Source organism: Canis lupus, chromosome 28 (genome assembly GCF_011100685.1).
Source record: "Canis lupus familiaris isolate Mischka breed German Shepherd chromosome 28, alternate assembly UU_Cfam_GSD_1.0, whole genome shotgun sequence".
Lineage (NCBI taxonomy): Eukaryota > Metazoa > Chordata > Mammalia > Carnivora > Canidae > Canis > Canis lupus.
This window is the reverse complement of record NC_049249.1, coordinates 16397175-16419791: the sequence shown is the minus strand read 5'-3', so window position 1 is coordinate 16419791 and position 22617 is coordinate 16397175. Positions and strand designations below refer to the sequence as shown.

The 22617-nt window shown below is 41.3% G+C and overlaps 1 protein-coding gene across 10 annotated transcripts in view; it reads left to right on the top strand.

Annotated features, from left to right (window-relative positions):
* Positions 1-22617, top strand: part of STN1 (STN1 subunit of CST complex) — a 42611-nt gene that overhangs the window by 18669 nt on the left and 1325 nt on the right. For 3 of the 10 annotated variants that reach the window (XM_038578707.1, XM_038578703.1, XM_038578704.1), the window contains exons 5-9: positions 3171-3338; positions 4065-4179; positions 7139-7313; positions 11901-12020; positions 15275-15347. In XM_038578707.1, coding sequence (XP_038434635.1) covers positions 3171-3338; positions 4065-4179; positions 7139-7313; positions 11901-12020; positions 15275-15347 — 651 coding nt within the window. The remainder of the gene's footprint in view (positions 1-3170; positions 3339-4064; positions 4180-7138; positions 7314-11900; positions 12021-15274; positions 15348-22617) is intronic. The other 7 variants (XM_038578711.1, XM_038578710.1, XM_038578709.1 and 4 more) reach the window with 6 other exon arrangements.

The following is a 22617-nucleotide window of genomic DNA, read 5'->3' as shown; positions in this document are numbered from 1 at the left end:
TTAAGATGAAATCCTGTCAGGCTCCAGCCACTCATTATAGTCCCTAAATTACAGCTCGAGCCATTCTTTCAGCAGCTTGGCTCACCCTTGAAATGAAAGCTGGGCCTCATTCTCACACCAGGCCCCAGTCTGATCATTTTAGCGGTGCTATAGAAAGCATTTATCATTACGTGTTCTAAATTCACCCAAAGTACAAGAGGGCTTGAGGGGATAGGAACACAGATGGAATAACCTTTTAAAAAGTAATACTTGGGTATTTTCTGAAGAAACCTGGTAAGCTGAGTAACATAAATGCTGATGGTGTCTAGATTCCTAGGTGTTGGTTACTGGGTACACAGAATGCTCCATGTTCCCCAGGTTGGTGTTTCCCTTGGTAGAGTAGATGTGGTGAAAGAAAAGTAATGCCTTTGCACTTTATAAAGCCACAGTCATCTAAGCGATTAGATTAAAAAGCAGAAAATGTGATCCATAGGCTAATAGATTTGTTCATTCATTATAGGAACGCTAGCATAAGACAAACCAGAAATAAAACAACAGTAGGAAATAAATCAGCATTTAACAAATATTGTTGATTCAGGTAGATAAAGATATTTTTAAAAGAGGTAACTGTGATCCCTGTCTTCTAGCTTACATGACGTAACCCAAAGATGGAGTTGTGTATTTACACAGTAAATATGGAGTGTTTTTCTTTTATAATTCAGTAACATTTATTTTACATAAAACAATTTTCAAAGGATACATTTAAAAACCATCAAGATACTAATTTTATTGCATTACAAAAAATTGAGAGGCACAATTTAGTATTCAAATAAACTCTGAGGGGTGGAGGCAGGGCTTAAGATTGCTACCGTGGTGTTCCTTAGTCACTTAAAGGCTCTGGGAACAAGAGTCTTTAATGAGGCAGTAGTGCACTTCATTTAGTAGGAATAAATCACATAAAATATATACTTTTATATCAATCCCAGATCCCAAGATCACACCCTGAGTCAAAGGCAGATGCTCAACCGCTAAGCCACCCAGGCATCCTCTGTCTGGTAGTTTAAAAGCAAAAATAAAACGTCATGGAATTATTAGGTATTTTTTAGGGTGCTAAACATCCAAGTGACCAGAGGCAGTGTAGGTGCTACAAGCATGCACACACTGCTGGCAATACCTTGTAAAAAAAGAATGGTTTGGTGGGGATTTTTTCTGCAAACATTCTGACAATATGTAATGAACTGTAAATGTGTTTTTACTTTTCTATCCAGCAATTCCCAATGAAAGACTCCCCCAAAGAAAACAATAATTTTATTTAGAGAGCATAATTATTCACTTTTACAAATAGCTGACATTTATGGAACATTTCCTGCGGATCTTGACATTGTGCCATGCTCGTGATTTAAGGGTTAACTTAGATCTGGGCAACCACTCTGTGTGTGAGGTGGATTGTCTTGTTACCCCCATTTCATAGCTGAAGAAGCCCTGGCACAGTGGGTTTAAACAGGCTGCCCAAGTTCATGTAGTTAATAGGAGGTGAGAGGAGATTGCAGCCAGGTCTGTCTGACTCCATTACCCAAGTGTAGACCACTAAGCCCCATCCAGTGCAGGTGATTAAAGCCAAAAAAAAAAAAAAAAAAAAAAAAAATTACAAGAAGGGGGGAGAGTGGAATATTTAATGAGATCAGCTAAACAAACTGTCTCATATTGACATGAATGCTCCATGATTATTTAAAATGCTCAAGTTGTATGAATTCTTTTGATACATGTGTGTATGTGAGCTTGGGCCAGACAGAAAATCAGAACATAGAATTGTTCACACACACTAGCTGTAACTGGAAAATATGTGTACACTCATGGGGCAAGCAGCAGAGAATAAAGAATAAGCCAGAAACACTGAAGTCAGAGATTGCTCGGGTTCAGACTCCAGCTTTGTTACTAACTGGTTGTTTTACTTTGGGCAGGTTGCTTGACCTCTCTGTGATTCAGTAACTTCCTCTATAAAATGGGGCTAATAGGGATCCCTGGGTGGCGCAGCGGTTTGGCGCCTGCCTTTGGCCCAGGGCGCGATCCTGGAGACCCGGGATCGAATCCCACATCAGGCTCCCGGTGCATGGAGCCTGCTTCTCCCTCTGCCTATGTCTCTGCCTCTCTCTCTTTCTCTCTCTGTGACTATCATAAATAAATAAAAATTAAAAAAAAAAAAAAAAATAAAATGGGGCTAATAATAAATAGGTATACTTGTGAGGGTTAGATGCTCTAATACATTGTAGAGTCCTAGAACAGCACCTACAGTATCTAATAATTGAGGCTGTGCTTATTAAGTATTTAATACAATTTGAAATTAAACTTAAGTGATGGAAATTATTTTTTTCAAAGGTTTTATTTTTATTTATTTGACAGAGCACGAGCAGGAGGAGCAGCAGGCAGAGGGAGAGGGAGAAGCAGGTTCCCCGATGAGCAGGAGCCCAACGCGGGGCTCAATCCTAGGACCCTGGGATCGTGACCTGAGCTGAAGGCAGGCGCTTGACTGAGCCACCCAGGCACACTGAAATTATTTAGAGTCGAATGTGCATTGGGTTATTTTCACCATGAAGTTGCTTAAGCTTATAGTTTTAAGTGATATGACAGTGTGTGTGTGTATGAGAGAGAGAGAGAGAAATTACCTCAGTTACCCAACAAAGATGAAAGGTGAGAGATTAGGGTGTTGAGTACCTAGGTGGAAGATCAGCCTGAGGCACTTCCCCATAAACAGAACTGCATATGTAGATCTGGGTCCCCTTTTGTCCTATGCCAGACTTGTCTTCCTGCAAGGACACTTTGAAGGGTTGTTTAGAGCTGTTGCTACCAAACCCAGCTGAACTCATACATAATTCAGCTCAGGACCACGTAGAGCCCTTTGAATGCACTGGTAATGCAAGAGCAGGAGAGGAAATGTTGGAGCCATGCCAGAACTTTCTCACTTGGATTGCCAGGCCTCCTAGACTCTGTTCCCTTCACTCTACTTTTGAATAATTACAGCTTATGCCTTCTATTCAGCAGAGGATTTCAGAAGGTTGTGCAGATTCTGTACAGTAGAGCAACTAATCAGAAGTAGAATGAGTAGATGTCTTTTGTTGGTCTCACCCCAAAACTATCTCACAAATGTGGTGGGGTGATTGTGTTATGCATTGTCTCTTTTCTTTTGGCCCTAGTAACTACAGCTGCTTCAACTGCAGGGGTGCTGAGCTTAACCTCACAGCTTAAGAAGCTGCAAGAGACCATTGAGCAGAAGACAAAGATAGAAATTGGGGACATTATCCAAATCAGAGGTTATGTCCATACATATAGAGAAGAACGAGAGATTCGTGTCACTACTTTCTGTAAGCACAAGTTATCTCTGCCAAAACTGGTGGTTACTCTGGGTGTGTGTCCAATGAACTCTGGATTAGCTAAAAGTCAAACTGCTAAAAAGTTCAAATAAAAAGATGCAACTCAAAAAAAAAAGATGCAACTCTTTACTGGAGAAAATTTTATTTCATAACATGCTTTCTTAACTATTTTGAAGAGGGTAACTAGAAATTGGGGAGGAAAGCAAATGATTTATTATATCAGGCAAATTTATTTGGGTAACATCAATGTTAAAAGTACTTTGAAGTTCTAAGTGTCAATCCATTTAGGGCAAAGTATATTCATATTCTTTAAAATGATGGAGATTTCTTGAGCACCACTGAGTCGTTAACTTTGAAGGAAAACAGCTTATTGGAAATGTGATAGTCCCACATCCCCTGAGTGATACGCTTTGCAGTGCTCTGTCTGATTTTGGTTAGAAATACCATGGATGGCCCCTGTTGTTTGCCATTGTAACAGATAAGTGAATAAGCAAATGTGCTTTCCCTGGTTCCAGTCTGTTCCTGGACAAACCTGTGATGCTTAGGGCATTGCATTCCCTCTCAGAGGATGACTGGGAACCATTTAGTGCCTCTAGATGCATGACCCTGGGCACCCATAGGGAAAGAGACCCCCCGGGTGCCTAGCAGCAATTTGGACATGGGAAAGAGCTGATCTCATTGTAATTTCTGTGGCATATTTTCCCCATGGCTTGTTAGATAAAGTGGATGATCCAGTGTGCAACATTCAAATTGCAAGGATGCTTGAGCTGCCCAGTATCTACAGGAAAGTTTATGACCAGCCTTTCCGTATCCCAGCCCTAGAGCAAGAAAGGTAAGTTGTGGTCTCTGACTGTGAAAGATGTGATGATGGCAGTAAGGCCAGGCAGCAGGAGCCCAGATGCTGGGATGGGCCAGGGTTCAAATCCTGAACTGTCTGCATTCACTGAGCAGCTCTGGGCAAGCCCGTTTATTCCCTCTATGCCTTAGTTTTTATACCTGCAACATAAAGATAAAAGTAGTGCAGATATTCTCAGGATCTTGTGAGGAAAATGAATGTGTGATTGGAGTCCCTGAAAGAGTGCAGGGAGCAGAGAGAATATATTTGAAGAAATAAGGGATGAAGTTTTTCCAAGTTTGCTGAAAACTATAAATGCACAGATTCAGGAAGCTCAATGAGCCCCAAGGCAAGAAACCGAAAGAAAGCTGCCATGAAACATCACAATCAAAATACTATACTGTGACACATTATAACAAAAAGCCATAAAAAATGATATCCATCATTCCCAACCAGGGATGATTTTACTCTTGGGGGCAGTGGTGGAAACAGGGAGTAAGAATATATGTGTGTTCATTAGTGTATATGTCAAAGGACTCAGGGGAGCCAGAAAACCAGCAATAGCCACTAAGGGTGGGAACTAAGAGGATAGAAAGGAGACTTCACTCTGGACCCTTTAATTTTTTTTTAAGATTTTAATTGAGAGAGAAAGAGTGTGTGCAAGTGGAGGGTGGGGAGGGGCTGAGGGAGAGGGAGAGAGAATCTGACCAGACTCTGTGCTGAGCACAGAGCCCAACTCAGGGCTCCATCTCACAACTGTGAGATCATGACCTGAGCCAGACAGCAAGTGTTGGACACTTAACTGACTGAGCCACCCAGCTGCCCACTTTAATTTTTCATATATATATATATATATATATATATATATATATATATATATATATATATGACATTCAAAAAATTAATGTTTAAAAAACTCCAAACTGAGCACCCAGATGGCTCAGTCAGTTAAGCGTCTGCCTTCAGCTCAGGTCATGATCCTGGGGTCCTGGGATCCAGCCTCGCATTGGGCTCTCTGCTCCATGGAGAGCCGCCTTGGCCCTCTCCCTCTGCTACTTCCCCCCCGCTTATGCATGCTCTCTCTCTGTCAAATTAAAAAAAAACAAACTTAAAAACAAAAAAAAACCCACCCAAACTGTGGACCCATAGAAAGTAAAAAGTGGAAGTTCCCCATTTTCCTGTCTCCTGCCTCAATACCATTCCCCAGAGGTTCCCACCATTCATAGGTTGATGTGTATCCTTTTAGACATTTTTCTTCTCTGCATATACGAGCATAAATATTCACCCATGTATTTTGTGGGTTGTCATTTCCTTTTTAATAATGGAAACTTAACCTTATATGCTATTCTGCAACTTGACATTTTTTTCAAAATCTTTAATAAATATTATAGCTCCTGTAGTCCTGCCTCATCCTTTTAAATGACCACTCAGTGCTCATTGTATGAATTGCCCTTTATGTCAAAAACAAGCATTGTTATTGAACAGACCAATTACAAATAATGAATTTGAATCAGTAATCAAAACACTCCCAACAAACAAAAGTCTAGGACCAGATGGCTTCACAGGTGAATCCTACCAAACAGTTAAAAAAAAAAAAAAGAGTTAATGCCTATGCCTATTCTCCTCAAACTATTACAGAAAATGGAAGAGGAAGGAAAGCTTCCAAATACATTCTATGAAGTCAGCATTACCCTGACACCAAAACCAAACAGACACACTACAAAAAAAAGCCAACTATGGACCCATATCCCTGATAAACATGGATGCAAAAATCCTCAACAAAGTGCTAGCAAACTGCATTCAACAATACATTAAAAGGATCATTCACCATGATCACATGGGATTTATTTTGGGAATGCAGGGATGGTTTGATAGTCGCAAATCAATCAACATGAGGCAACACATTAACCAAACAAAGGATGAAAGTCATATGATCATCTCAATAGATACAGAAAAGACATTTGAACATCTGTTCAAAATTGAACATCTGTTCATGATAAAAACTCTCAACAAAATGGGCTTAGAGGGAGCATAGCATAATAAAGGCCTTATATGAAAAACCAACAGCTAACATCATATTAGCTAGTAGAAAACAGAGCTTCTCCTCTAAGAGCAGGAACAAGACAAATCCAATGTTGCCACTTTTATTCAACATAGTACTAGAAGTCCTAGCCACAGCAGTCAGACAAAAAGAAATAAAAGGCATCCAGATTGGTTAAGAGAAAATTAAATTGTCACTATTTGCAGATGACATGATACTATAGAAAATCCAAAAGACCACACCAAAACAAACTATTAAAACTGACAAATGAATTCAGTAGAGTTGTAGGATACAAAGTTAATACACAGAAATTAGTTGCATTCCTATACACTAGTTACAAAGTGGCAGGAAGAAAAATTAAAATAATTCCATTTACAACTACACCAAAAAGAACAAATTACCTAGGAAAAAACTTAACCAAGGATGTGATAAGCCTGTACTCTGAAATCTATAAAACATTGATGAAAAAAGTTGAAGGTGACACAAATAGATATTTCATGCTCTTGGATTGGAAGAATTAATATTGTTAAAATGTCCATACCACCCAAAGCAATATATGGATTCATTGCAATCCCTATCAAAATATCAGTAACATTTTTCAAAGAACAGAAGTCTAACTAGAATAAGTAAGTCCTAGGGATAAAAGATACAGCATAGGGAATATAGTCAATGATATTGTAATAATAGCACTGTATGATGATAGATGGTAGCAATACTTGTGAATGTAGCGTAGAATAGACTCGTCAACTGCTGTGTTGTATACCTTAAATTAATTTAAAATTGGAAGTCAGCTATACTTCAATCAATCAAACATCAAAATAGTGTCACATTTCCCAGCTAAGTTTCTGTTTTATGCACAGCAAAAAGAAACAAAGGTGATAGTTTTCTGCAGGGCTTTTAAAAACTTTCCCCCAGCAGCGATCCAGGCGCCCTGGACCTTGCCAATCTCACGTGTTTGCTGAGTGAAAGAGCCAAAGAATTCCTCATGGAGAACAAAGTGCAAACCTTTTACCAGCAGGAATTGGAAATTGTGGAATCTCTGCTATCCCTTGCCAATCAGCCTGTGATTCACGGCACCTCCTCTGAGCAGGTAAGTGTAGCATGCCCATGTGAAGAATTCAGGCCCCCTATCCCATATCTACAGCTCAAGGGTGTGGGGGGTGAACATGACTGTGGCACGAGCACTCAGAGGGTAGACCCAGGGATGAGGTTCTGGTTCTATTCCATGTTTGTATTCTGGAAAGGTCACTAAGAATCTAAAATGAAAATGTACCTGCCCTTTTACCCTCTTCACTTAATCTCAGTAAACTTAATCTTTGGGTAGGGAAAAAAAGTAGTCTAAGGTTCATACTACTTCTTAGTATTCACTGAGATGGCTACTTAATCTCAGCAGGAGCCAAACGAGGAGGAAATAAATGAGAAGAGATAATTATCTCTCCAAGATTATTTATTGCTCAGCAAGGTGATTCTTGAACCAAAGTTTTTAATGACTTGTTCTCTCTTCGTCAAAATAAGGTACCTTATTAGGAGTTTTTTTTTTTTTTTTTCCTTATTAGAAGTTTAAATAAAGACCAAGTTATATTCAGTCTAGTTTATAAGTAAACATTTCTAGGAATAATCAAGTAATGTCTCACTCGTCTGGGAGAGAGCTGTCTCTTTACAGGTGAATCTAAGTTGTTTGGTGTTTACTTATTCACTTGGAATTAAGAGTCATTTGAAACTTTGGTTTTAAGCTTTCACTTTCATTGCAATTATCAGGGTTTTTTGTTGTGACACCATTTATTTTTATTTTCTTTATTCCACTGGGGAATGATCTCTGCTGAGATGTCACCTTCTAGCCCTCCCCAACTATTTGCTCTGAGAGTCACCTGCTTCCTCACTATGTTATCACCCTGTTTTCATATCTCAGGATATCACTGGTATTTACTTATTTGTCTGCCTATTCCTCTGCCACAATTTAAATTTTACAAGAGCAGAGGTCTTCTTTGCCTTGTTCTTTGCTCTCTAGAACCATGTTCTAGAATGGGCCTGCCATAAACTCAGTTCTTGATGATTATTTGTTAGTTGAAGGAGTGAACAGTTTTAAAAAATTTCAATAGTCCCCAACAGTATCTGGTTAAGAGTAAGTTTCCTTCCCATCCTCCCTCCTAACCACTTCCCCCCCAGAAACAAGAACCATTACCGGTCTTAGGAATATCCTTCCAGAGAGAGTCTACATTTATAAACCAGGAGTAGTTCTGTCCTCTTTTCTTACACAAATGGTAGCATGCTAAACTCTAATCTGTACCTAGCTTTTCATGGAACGGCATGTCTTACAGAGCCTTTCCTAGCCGTACACATAGATTTGCCACTATAATAATCTTTGGTTACATGAAGCAGTCTCTCCATTTCTGGACTGTTGAGAAGTTTTCCGATCTTTTGTCATTACCAACAGGGCTGCCGTGACTACTCTCGTTAAGTAACATAAGTTATTCCTCGTGATTCTGGGGGCACAGACACCAGGTCCTCATCCTGACCTCCTAGGCTACTACCACTGCTTCTCAGTTTCGTTCACGAACCTAATTATCTCCTCCTGGCACCAGGCTATTTGCACAGTGACCCGCGATGTCATTCGCAGCAACGAGGGATAGCATTTCAGGAGACACTCGGGGAGGGGGGGAGGGGGGGTAGGGGGGGGTAGATGGCTGGGCCGGCCTCTCCCTTCTGTGCCCTGGGGCTTCCAGGCAGTTGGGGCTCTCCAACTGTCTGCTGTCTACAAGATAAACCTTGCCATTTAGTCAGTTAGAGGCGGCTCACCGCCAAGTTAGCCTCCTAGCACTTCTGACCACTCTGTTGGCATGTTTGGAAAGAAACTCTGAAGCTTAGCAAAGACCACATTCTTCCTGTGAACCCACTCTTCTGTGGGAGCCGCAATTAAGGAGAAAGACTTGAGGATTCTCTGAAGTCTCCTCCATTCAGAACGACCTTGGGGAACTTTTGGCATGGTATCTTTGAGAATGCTTAGAGCAGAAACTTGTGTCTGCCCAGTCCTGTATGTTTAAAAAGAAATGAATGTGGCACTCTGTTTTGTCTTTGGAAACTCTTTTTTCCAATCAATTATGAATTATTCCCTCACATGACTCTGGCTGGGGAGATCAGTGTCATTGAGTTGAATTCTGCTTAATAGAGCCTGGGAGACTAAGGATGCTTTACAATGATGGTGAAACCCTAGATCCTTTGGCACTTTCTATTGTCATACAGATGAAAGCTTTACAAAAAAATCATTGTGGGAGTGTTATAGTTTGGAGGCCAGGGGAGGGAGGGTTTGAATGTTCCCCATCCCCCCACTTTTTTTTTCCATAGTGGCCCTTCTTAGCAAATCCAGAAACATGATAAGCAGACCTTGCAAAACCATTGTTTTCTCTTTGACAGCTGGGTAAATGTGGAGTTTGTTTGAGAATGAAGACTATATATATATTTCAGAGATCCACCCAGTTCCTGACCTGCAGCTAGGAGAGGCCTGCTCAGGCTCAGCATATTCAGCCAGTCTCTGTTTCTGTCTCTGTGTAGTTTCGGTTTCCTGAATCGGATGAGCCTTGTCTTTAGAAAAGGACAAGAAAGACACAAATCCCAGGCCAGGCTGAGCTACGGGCCAGGAGAGATGATTGGAGGCCTTCCCCCTGAGACTGGATCTTCATAACCAGTAGGGAGATATGCTCTGAGGTCAACCGAGGCAAATGTTTTTGGAAAGGAAGTTCCACATGCTGTTTATATTCACAGAGCCTTTCTGTTGGGCCCTTCTTGTTCACAGCTGAAGCTGTGCTTTTAATCTCACAGACCTAGCACACTGTCTTTCTGCTGCCTGAGCTTTCTGAAATCTGGGAGGAGGAGCTGAGCTTTTTGTGTGGTCTGGGGATAATCACGAATCATTTCTAAGGTGGCAGTAATCATGCAACAATCATTTTTAGTCTCCAGTTTATTTCTGTCTTGGTAAGAGCTGTAATAAACTCAACCCTTAGGATCCTGATAGTAAATTGACCAAAGAAGATGAATTTCCTTAGAATTATGAAGAGTAAGTGGCTGTAACAGTTTCATGGGAGATTCTATTCTGGGTTGATTGTACTTCCCTTAAGTAAATACAGCTTTCCCTGAAGCCCCCCAGAATAAAAGGATGTGTGACAGAATTGCTAAGTGAGTTGTTTATTCTAAACACACTTACGTAGCTTTTCTGCCTGTGGGAGTCATCGCATAGTTCTTGGCCTTATTCTGCCTTCAGAGAACGGGTGCTGTCATAACTTGGAATGTTTGTCTGTTTTAGGCCCTAATCTCCTGATGACCAGGTGCTCCAGCTTGTTGACTATTAATTTAATTGAGAGTGTTCTCTTCAGTCCAGGGGAGCATGTTTGTGAAACATCACTAGGATCCATGAGATTAAAACAACACCTCTTTGGAAGGCCTCTTCTAGAAAGAGAGGGTTTCTCCAGGGATGCAGTTATCAACACTTGTGGCCATTTGGGGGTTTCTTTCCTTTCCCTGTCTCTTGCAGGAAAGGTCATTAGCAAATCACAAGCAAACTCTTTCAGCATCTGTGGGTACTGCCCCCAACAGCCTTCATCAGCATTCTTCATTAGGGGCAGGACTTTGCCTTCAAATGCTCCTTTAGAAGCTTTTGCCTTGTTCCTTTGGTGCTCTCATCTTGTAACTATCTTGACAGATTTCTGTCACATTAAAAGTGGATCTGTACCTTGAAGGACAGTTGTTCACCACTTTGCTTCAGGAATGGACTGAAAGCCCCCAGTGGAATCATAAAAAGGATACCACCTCTATAATGGGGTATTTATTTCCCATTCATTACACAAATATCTTATCAGTTACCCTCGGTGTGTGAGGGAGGAGATGGCCAAATTGAAATCAAGTCCCCCACTCAGCAAACTTAAAGTTTAGTTAACCTCAGTGAGACGTAGCTGAAGGCCTCGCTTCCTCTGGGACAAGCCTAGCTTCCTCTGGGACAAGAAATAGGATGAACTGGTTACTCTGGGTAAACCTGTGTCTTAGAGGAGAAATATTGAAATTGAGGAAATAGAAAACTGATAGCCACAGAGGTTCCTTCCATGCAGTCTGGGACCCCCTCTGTTTTTAGCCCCATGACCCACCTTGGACAGACAGGTCTCCACATGGCTATTTACCTACATTTTCCACCATTTAAAATAAGGAGATGACGTAATATTCTCTATGTCCTAGAGTCCCCAACTTACGTCAAATTCTCTGAAGTCCTTAGGAAGAGATTAGATTATAGCCATAATTTCAATGAAAAAACTGAGCTGATACATGCATACAGTGATCTGGCTCTGAATTTAAAAAAAAAATAAAAAATTGGGAATAGAAATAATTTTAAATGAGTCAAGACATATAAACTACATACTCAGATTCAAAGATTATCTTCTTGATTTTCCATTTTATATTATAAAGTTGAACAAATCACAACTAAGGTAGAGAACAGTTGTCAAGCATGATCCTACTTGAGCAAACTTCCCAGGCCTCCTTAAATACTATTCTGTGTTAGGCCACACACCTGGATCTTTTTGACTCAGCAGATAAAAAGCCTGTTGGGTGAATTCATAAACCAGTTGGTCCAGGGAGTTACTCTGAAATGCTGTAAGATGGGACTTAACTTCTTTTCTTTTTCCTCTTCCTACAGAATTCTAAGAATGACACCACTTCCAAGGCAATTCATAGTATATTTAAGAATGCAATACAGCTGCTGCAGGAAAAAGGATTTGTTTTCCAGAAAGATCATGGTTTTGATAAGCTATATTATGTAAGAGACCTGCAACTTTATTTTTTTTCCTTGATACTTTGATCACAACTATATTCATTCCCTAGGAATACCTATTTACTGTTTTTAAAAATCATTAAGGAGGTTCATAAACTAAGGAGTGAAAGCCCGTATCTTTTCCATGTCATTTTTTTTTAAGATTTTATTTATGTATTTTAGAGAGCGCACATGGGGAGGGGTAGAGGGGTGGGAGAAAGAATCTGAAACAAGCTCTGCACTGAGCTTGGAGCCCAATGTGGGGCTCGATCCCACAACTAGGAGATCATGACCTGAGCCCAAACCAAAAGTCGGACACTTAATGCCTTGAGCCACCCAGGCACCCTCCCTACATGATGCCATTTTTTTTTCATGGTGCCATTTTTAACAGTATGTCCTAGACACTTAAACTGTGCATCTGCCAAAATGTACACATTCAGATGCTTCTGTGGCCTTTTTGTTGACCCTCTAAAATGTGATTATCCTACAAATCAGGACTTCTCAACCTTAACACTGTTTGGGCCAGATGGTTCTTTGTTGTGAATGGCTTTCCTTTGCATTGTAGGATGTTTAACAGCATCCCTGGCCTTCATTAACTAGATAGAGGTAGCAGCCTCTGACTTGTGACAACCAAAAATGTCTCAGGACATCGACAGGTGTCCCCTGGGACAGTGGAGAATCTGTAAATAATGCCTGGCAGTTTTGGGGCAGGGTACCAAAATAGCGCATCACAGGCATCTTTCCATGTTAGTACTTTAAATTTTCCTCAATCTTTTTGACCTCACATGGTACTCCATATCATGGGTACTTGTTGGACACTTTTAACCACTTCTTTCTGGTCACCATTGGGGTTGGTTCTGTCTTTTGCTCTCACAGATAGTGTTGCTTTGGCTATTTTTGTGAATTCATGTAAGCATTTCTCTTTTTATGATTGACTCTTAAAAAAGGAATTGTTGGAGCAAAGGGCATGTATTTTTAAGCATTTGGCCAGCACAGAGTGATTGACCTCCCAAAGTGCTACTAGTTGACATTCCCACCAGGGGTGGAAGTGCTTGCTTGCCTCAGACTAAAGGTTCACCTCTCACAGCCTACCTTTAGTAGTTGGAGGAGCCAACTTTTCAGTGAAAACGGGCTTCCTCATGACATTGGTAGTGTGCCTTCAGTCATGAGTGATTGTCCTGGAGGCAGATCAAAGTCCTGAGGAATCCCAGAAGTCTTGGTATTTACAGACATGATTCTTGAGGGGAAGCCTTCCTGAATAGGACATTTTCTTAATGTTGATTTACACTAGTGATTCCCTATTTTAGAGTTTTTTTAAGTTAAGATGTGTTGGGCACCTCGGTGGCTCAATGTTTGAGTTATGATCCTGGGCCCTGGGATCAAGTCCTACATTGGGCTCCCGGCAGGGAGCCTGCTTCTCCCTCTGCCTGTGTCTCTGCCTCTCTCTGTCTCTCTCGTGAATAAATAAATAAAAATCTTTTCAAAAAAATAAATTAAGATGTGTTTTAAATACTATTTGAGTAACTTAAAGTTTATTTTTTAAATTTTATTTTTAAGTAATCTACACCCAGTAGGGGCATGAACTCATAACCCCAAGATCAAGAGTCAGTCACATGCTTTACCAACCGAGCCGGCTAGGTGCCCCAGTTTTCTTCTTAAGCACTACACCCCAGTATGGGGCTTGAACTCCTCACCCTGACATGGAGAGTCACCCACTCTACCCACTGAGTCAGCCAGGTGCTCCTGAGTAACTTTTGAAAAGGGTATTTAATCTGCGTAAGGATGAGTGCAGACTACCTCCTCTTGGTGTGGAAAGGTCTGGTAGGGCAGGGGAAACCCTTGCTGGGCAGCTCACCCTGACATGCTTCCCCTACCCCTCCTATTCTCCCTGGAGGCTTTAGGGTTGGCCCCCTGTGTCTGTAGAAAGCTCTTCCCAGGGTAGCAGCATGACCTGGGCAGCTGGCGGGGGCCAAGGTGTGGCAGGGCTAGGGCACTTCCTCCTGTGAATCAGTGTGAGCTGGGCTGGGGAGATCCCACAGTACCAGCTCTGTTCCTTCACAGAACCATCATCCCCTTCTCTGCCTTCACTCCTCCCCTTCCACCTCTTCGCCCAACCTGCAAGTTTCTGTTTTCCAGAAGGCCTTGCCTTGGGGAAGTCACTGTCACAGGGCTGTAGATGGCTTGTGTTTGTGTTGTGCTTTCTTGCTTTCAGCAGCTCTCACCCCCATTACTCTAGATAATCTCCACAGTAACGTTGTGAGTCAAGAGAAAGCAGGCGTTGCCAGTATCCCCATGCATTCCCAAGTCTGCTTGTTCTCTAGGTCTGGACATACAATTCCTTATAAATGTATTTGTTCACAGGCTTTTTCTTCCTTCCGCCTCTTTTCCTTCTTTCCTCTTTTGCTTTTTTTTCTTTTTGTTTTTAGATTTATTATGGAACATGAAGGTGAAACCCATTTGGTTACTGCTTCCCTCTTACTTGAGCTGGTTGAGAAAGGAGATTCCTTTTTTTTTTTTTTTTTTTAAGATTTTATTTATTTATTCATGAGAGACACAGAGAGAGAGAGAGGCAGAGACACAGGCAGAGGGAGAAGCAGGCTCCTCACAGGGAGCCTGATGTGGGACTTGATCCCGGGACTCCAGGATCACACCCTTGTCCAAAGGCAGGCACTAAACTGCTGAGCCACCCAGGGATCCCCAGAAAGGAGCTTCCTTATGTTTGCCCTTGAGACAGAAAGTGTTTCAATGGATGGGCTAGATGTACTCTTTTCCTGACAGTTTTTTTTTTTTTTCCTGACAGTTTTTATTTCATTTGTTTTTCTTTGTAATTGGGAGAAAGAAAAGTAAGGAGATGGGAGACATGTGTCAGGGCCCAGAGGAAGGAGTCCTGGTTGGGGACTTTGATCATTCATGCCTCCCTTTGAATATAAAAGCGAGTATGAGGAACGTTATAAATGTGTCATGAATATTTGAGAAGAAAGTTGCACCTTAAAAGTATGGAATTTCAGTTTTCTGTGACATCATGGCCCCAGTAAACCACCTTCCAAGGGAGTGTGCCTCTCGGCCAACTGCAGAGCCCTGAGCTGCTCAGGGACTGAGTGGGTTTGACAAGAGGCCAGGTGTCAAAAACCCTATTGTTTGTGTAGGGATGGTGATTATTGTGAAATCTTGAGAAACTATCCTAAATACCAAGCTGGGAGTCAGATGACATAACTACTTCATTGCTCAAGAATGCTTTGTCTCCTGTTTTCCCCATTTAGGTAACCAGAGAAGACAAAGAACTACATAGAAAGATCCACCATATCATTCAAGAAGACTGCCAAAAACCAAATCGTAAGTGGTGGAATGTATGTGTGTGTGGTACCCCGGTGCACTGCCGGGGAGTGTTCCCTCCCAGAGAGCACTGGATGGAGAGTCAGGAGACCTGGGGCTTTCCCCAGTAGTGACTTGGAAAAACGACTGGTCAAGACAACTGCCCTATCGGAGCCTCAGTCTCTTCTTCTGTAAAGGGAGCATTAGACTCTCAGGGTTGTTCTGACCTTAGCTGCACATTAGACTTGGCCATGGAGCTTTTTTAAACATGCAGTGCTCAGGTCCCAACCCTGGGGATTCTGATTCATTAGGGGTTGGGACAGGAGCTGGACAGGTGAGCATCGCAGGTGATTCTTGTACAGTGAGGTAAGACACAAGGCCAGGACTTTCTGATCTTCTGGTTCTCATATTCTCACTAATTTGTCTTATTTCTTATTCTACTCTTGCCCCTTGTCTTTGAACCCAGACGAGACAGCTTCCTTTCTTCTAACATCAAGCCTTTCAGTGTGAGGAGGAATGGTTCTAGACATTACAGTTTATGATTAGTGTAATTCAGTCATCGTGGAACCTGATAATTTGTAGAAGAAATGGTTTAAAATACAGTTGGTTTCAGTGGTGTTAGGTCAACCCCTAGTGGTTAGACACTCAAACTGTAGGTAGTCTGACAATAGACATTACCATCTTCACACTTGTCAGAAAAAGAAGAAAGCACTAGTCCTATCTTTAAATCCTATGTAAACTGATCAGACTTCAAGGTGACTTTTCAGTCTGTCTTTTGCAAGCATATGCTGATAATGAACTTTGCCATTTGTCAATAAACAAGCCTGGAAGAGCAGGGAAGACTTGTTAATGATGGCAGGTCTCCTCAGCCTGCTTGCTTTCTCTCCAGAGAAACCCACCCTCAGCCCTCTCAGCCACTGCATCCCCAGGACTTGGCCCTGCTCCAGGCTGTCAGCAGGTGGAGCTGGACCAGGTCTCCAGTCCTGGGGTTTATGGTATGCAGCCCTGCTTAGCCTTTAAGAACCGATGAGGTCATATCCCAGAGTAGGGTGACAACAGATCTTAAAATAAACTGAAAGCAATCTATTATTTTAATGCAAGGTTTCTGGCTTTTGTTTACATCATTCAGAACAAGGACGAGTATCCTTGAGTTGGGGGAAAACCTGTCCACCCACTATTTAGGGTGCTTTAAAGAGCACTGAAATGTGGAGTGCTTCAACCAAAAAGATGAGAGGCTGCTCCCCAGGTAGGCTTCCTGCACTCATCCTCATTGTAGGCCACTAGCCAGATCTTATTTTGATCTGCATTGGGAACAGGATGGATTGAAATAATCCCAGTGCCTGGTGAAGCAAATGAAAGGAATTCACACTTCTCAGGGGAACCAAACTGCCTGGTAACCTGAGAGTCTGTAAAAGTGGCAGGTTTTACACCCCTTCTAACTCCCAGCCCTCTTGCCTTGGTGAGTGTGTATGTCAAGGTGGACAGCCTCTGCCACTCTGTATATGGGAGCCTCTAAAAGCTTTAAGCTAGTCCCCAGAAATAGGACACTCCCAGAAGCTGAATTCTGGAGCATTAGTAACTGAGAATACCAGTCAAAATACCTCATAGGGACTGTCTTGGAATCTGTTGAGATCACTTCTTGTCATAGAAAAAAAACCTATGACATTAAAAAAAAAAAAAACACACATATATATATCATGTCTGGACATGGTAAAAAGTCAAACAGTGCAAAGTGCACACAGAAAGTCAGACTCCCTCCAGGGTCTATGTTCCCAAAGGCCATGGTTGTTAATCAGTTTCCTACATATTATTATAGAGATGTTATAAATACTTACAAACATACCTGTGTAGTTTCTTTTTAAAAAGCCCCACAAGTAAAGGTTAACATTCGATTCTCAGTTTCCACATCTTGTACCTTAGATCTAATATTGGCTTCTTGAAGTCATTCAGCAACAGCACACATAACAGTGCCTCAGTCTTTTTTAATCACTGCACAGGATTCCATTATATGTATAGATAGATCTTCAACCACTTAATCATTCCTACTGGGCTGTTCGTTTCTGACCTTTTGTACAAAATAACAGCATTGAATTTTTCCTTATCAGGATGATTGGTAGGACATGAAATCTCTAGTCCTTTATAAGTCAGTAACGGAACAACTTACAATAAGGAAAGGACTGTAAATGTGAAGCCTGTTTCCAGCCCCTAAGCACTGATACTGGGCTTGTCTAAAGCCAGGCAGCATGGCAGAGGTGAAGTGCTGGGCTCTCCAGCCCCCCTTCAGTGGGTTTGAATCCCACGTCTACCTCTTTGTAGCTGTGTGATCTTGGGCAGGCCTCTGCATCAGTTTTCTCTTTTTTTAAGTTTATTCATCTATTTTAGAGAGAGTATGCGTGAGCGGGAGGAGGGCAGAGGGAGAGAGGGACTCTGAAGCTGACTTCTCGCTGAGCCGGGAGTCCAACAGGGGGCTCTGAAGATTATGATCTGTGCTGAAATCAAAAGTCAGTTACCTAACCGACTGGGCCACCCAGGCACCTTTCTTTTTTAAATTAAGTATAGTTGGTTTACAATATTATATTAGTTTTAGGTGTATAGTGTAGTGATTTAACATTTATATACATTACAAAATGATCACCATGATGTCTAGTGACCATCTGTCACCGTACAAAGTTATTAAAATATTGACTTTTACCTCTATTTACATTCATGTCACTGTTTTATAACTGGATGTTTGTACTTCACTTACTTCATCCATTCTCTCACTCCCCTCCTCTCTGGCAACCACCAGTTTGTTCTCTGTAGTTATGAGTCTGTTTCTGTTTTGTTTGTTTTGGTTTTTAGATTCCACATATGAGTGAAATCATATGGTATTTGTCTTTCTCTGACTGACTTCACTTAGTGTGATACCCTCTAAGTCTATCCACATTTTCGCAAATGGCAAGACTCATTCGCTTTTTTTTTTTTTAACTCATTCTCTTTTATAGCTGAGTAATGTTCCATTGTATATACACACTGTATCTTCCTTACCCATTCATCTATCGATGGACACTTGGATTATTTCTTTATCTTGGCTATTGTAAATAATGCTGCAGTGAATATAAGGGGGCAGATATATCTTTCAAACTAGTATTTTCATTTTCCTCAGATAAATGAAATGGAATTTCATGTCCAGAAATGGAATTGCTGGATCATATGGTATTTCAATTTTGAATTTTTTAAGGAACCCCTATACTATTTCCCATAGTGGCTGCACCAGTTTACATTCCCACCAACAGTACTTGAGGATCCCCTTTTTTCCACATCTCCAACATTTGTTATTTCTTGATGACTTTTTGATTCTGGCCATTCTGACAGGTATAAGGTGGTATCTCATTGTGGGTTTAATTTGCATTTCCCTGATGATGAGTGCTTTTGAGCATCTTTTGATATGTGTCTGTTGGCCATCTGTGTGGTTTCTTTGTAAAAATGTCTATTCGGGTCTTTTTTAATTGGATTGTTTGTATTTTTGGTGTTATATGAATTCTTTATATGTTTTGAATATTAACCTCTTATAGATCTGCCATGCACAGATATTTCATATTTAGTGGGTTGCCTTTTGGTTTTGTTGATGGTTCCCTCATATGCAAATGCTTTTTTAAAAAGTTCAATGTAGTCCCAATTGTTTATTTTTGTTTTTGTTTCCCTTACCTGAGGAGACAGATCCAAAAAATATTGCTAAGACTGATGTCCCAAGAGTTTACTGCCTATATTTTCTTTTAGAAGTCTTATGGTGGGGCATCTTGGTGGGTCAGTCCTTTAAGCTTCTGCCTTCAGCTCAGGTCATGAGTCCTGGGATTGAGTTCCAGGTCGGGCTCCCTGCTTAACAGGGTGTCTGCTTCTCCTCTACACTCCCCGCCCAGCTTATCTTTATCTTAATTCTTCCATTGCATGAGCATAGAATGTCTTTCCATTTGTTTATCTTCAGTTTCTTTCACCAGCGTCTTATCATTCTTAGAGTACAGATCTTTCACTTCTTTGGTTAAGTTTATTCTTAGATACTTAATTATTTTTGATGCAATTATAAATGAGACTGTTTTCTTATTTTCTCTTTCTGATAGCTCATTTTTAGTCTATAGAAATGCAACCGCTTTAGGGATGCCTGGGTGGCTCAGCGGCTGAGCATCTGCCTTTGGCTCAGGTGTGATCCCGTGGTCCCAGGATCGAGTCCCACATCAGGCTCCCTGCATGGAGCCTGCTTCTCCCTCTGCCTCTGCCTTGGTCTCTGCCTCTCTGTGTGTCATAAAGAAATACATACATACATACATACATACATATGTACATAAATTAAAAAATCAATCTTTAAAAAAAAGGAAAGAAAGAAATGCCACCACTTTAGATCCAAAGACACAAATGGATTGAAAGTGAAAGGTTGGAAAAAGATAACCTGTGCAAATAAAAATAACCAACAGAGAGCAGGGGTGGCTATACTAATACCAGATAAAACGAACTTTTTTTTTTTTTTAAGATTTTATTTATTTATTCATGAGAGAGAGAGAGGCAGAGACACAGGCAGAGGGAGAAGCAGGCTCCATGCGGGGAGCCCGACATGGGACTCGATCCCGGGACTCCAGGATCACGCCCTGGGCCGAAGGCAGGCACTAAACCACTGAGCCACCCAGGGATCCCTAAAACCAACTTTAAAACCAAAAGTTTTAAAGGACATTATATATTACTAAAACCAAAAAAGGACACTATATATTACTAAAAGTTTCAATACAGCAAGAGGATATAGCAATTATAAACATTTATGTACCTAATGACACCATCAAAATAGATGGAGCAAAAATTGATGAAAGTGAAAAGAGAAATAAATAGTTCTACAGTACTATTTGGAGACATCAATACCCTACTCTCAATAATGGATAGAACCAACAGACAGAAGATAAGGAAAAAGAGGACTTGAACACCACGAGAAATCAGCTGGGCCTAACAGACCTACACAAAACACTCCAACAATAGAATACACATTCTTCTCAAGTGCACATGGGACATTTTCCAGGATAGAGCATATGTTAGGTTACTACTTAGTCTCAGTAGATTACAAAAAGATACCATACAGAGTATTTTCTTGACCACAGTGGGATAAAGTTAAAAATCAGTGACAAAACTAGAAAACTTAACACATTTGTGGAAATTAACACTCTTAACTAGTAGATAAGAGAAGAAATCACAAAGGAAATTGGAAAATAGCTAGAGGAATCAAAGTTTAGGAGACACAGCATTAAAGGGAATGTTATAGCTACAAACACACTATAAATTAGAGGAATTTCAAATCAAAACCGAACTTCTGACAATTTAAGGAATTAGATAAAAGAGGAACAAATTAAACCAAAGCTAGCAGAAGAAGACAGACAATAAAAACAATTAGAGCAAAGATAAATGAAGTAGAGAATAGAAAATAATAGAGAAAATGAAACCAAAAGTGGATTCTTTGAAAAAAATCAAAATTGCCAAAACTTTAGCTCAAGGGAGACGAAGAAGAAAAAGGAAAGACTCAAATTACTAAAGTCAGAAATGAAAATGAGGACATTAGTACTGGTTGTACAGAAATAAAGATTGTAAAAGAGTACTGTGAACAGCTTCATGCTAACAAACTGGATAACCAGATGAAATGGCCGGGTTCCTAGAAACAAAAGCTACCAAGACTAAATCACATGGAAAAAGGAAATTTGAATAGAGCTCTAACTCATAAGGAGATTGAATCAGTAACTAAAAATCTACCAACAAAGAAAAGCTCTGGACCTGATGGCTTCTTGGTGAATTCTCCCAAACACATAAAGCAAAACTAATACCAGTCCTTCTCCCCATGTGACTGGAAGGTCACTTTGTGAGCATCCCTCCCAGACAACCCCCAGATGGCAGCATGGCCTTTCTGAAGAAATCGTCTAAGGCCTTCGGGGCAGTTAGCATCACTGCTTGGGGCCCCACATGTGTCCATAGGTCCTCTTGATCCCTGAGCTTGGGCGTCCAGGCCCAGCAAAGACCTATGAAAACCCAAGTGTGGTGAGAGTCCCAGTGCTCCCTCTCTGCCATGTACAGGCCTAGTTTGGTTGGAGTCCCTCTCTACCCTCCAGCATCACCCTTCCCAGGAAGGGCTGAAGCTGCTTTGGAATAGGGACTAGGTCACGTGCACCATCTGGGTTATGAAGATGACATTGTCGTCATCATTGCCATGTAGGAAGCACCCGCCACAGGGCTCCTTTAGTCCCTACAGCCTCTGGTGAAGTAGATGATACTCTTTCCATCTTACACCTCCAGAGATGTGAACTGCTCTGCCTGAGTTGGAGCTAGTACTTGAATTTGGGTCTGTTGGACTCTGGAGTCAGCTCTCCCTCTGTCACTTGCTCCTCCTTTTGCAGCACTACACACATTGTAGGGTTCGGGAAGTCTTTATGGAATGAATGTTGAAGCAACAGCCTGGAAACCAGTGAAGGTGGCAAGCTGTTCAACAGCAACCCAAACAGGGAGGAGTGCTGAGTTGACAGGGCCGCTAGAGGTCAGAATTTAGCAAGTCTCCGTTAGCTCAAGAGCACTGCTTGTGATATTCTCTGACTCTTAGAGCTGGAAAGGACCCCAGGGGTGCCCTCCCCCTCCCCCCTGCTTAGTCCCTCCCCCTCCCCCCTGCTTAGTCCCTCCCCCCCACCATTGGTGAGAAAACTGGGGCTCAGGTGCGCCACCTCCCAAACCATGCTTTGCCCAACACCACGATACCTCTTTAATCACCTTCCTGTAGCCTAAAGCATTCTATTCTCTGAAAACAACATTCAGTAACTGTGTGGAGCAACAGATGTGCCAGATGCTGGGGATGCAATGGAGAGGCCAAGCCTGGCCCTGCAGGGGGGCTTTAAGTGAATCTGGGGAGGGTTTGTTTTCAGTAATGAGGTTTGACTTTGACTCAGAGTAACAAATGCATTTTACATCATGATCCAGTACTATATATATATATACACACACACACACACACATACATATATATACATACACATACATGAAAAAAATGCATATACTTATACATGTGTATATTTATATACAGGTAAAAAGTTTCACAAAATAATACTTATAGTACCATAATGCAATGCATTTTGTAATTTCCTATTCCCTTCTTTCTTAATCTGTTGATAAGGAAACAAATGCTAATCACACAACCCATTGAGTTGATTCCCTGACCCTCTAATGGTCACAGCTTCACTGTCCATTCCACTTCTCTAAATCATTGGTTTGAAGTAGGAAAGAGGTTGCTAAACCCTGAACT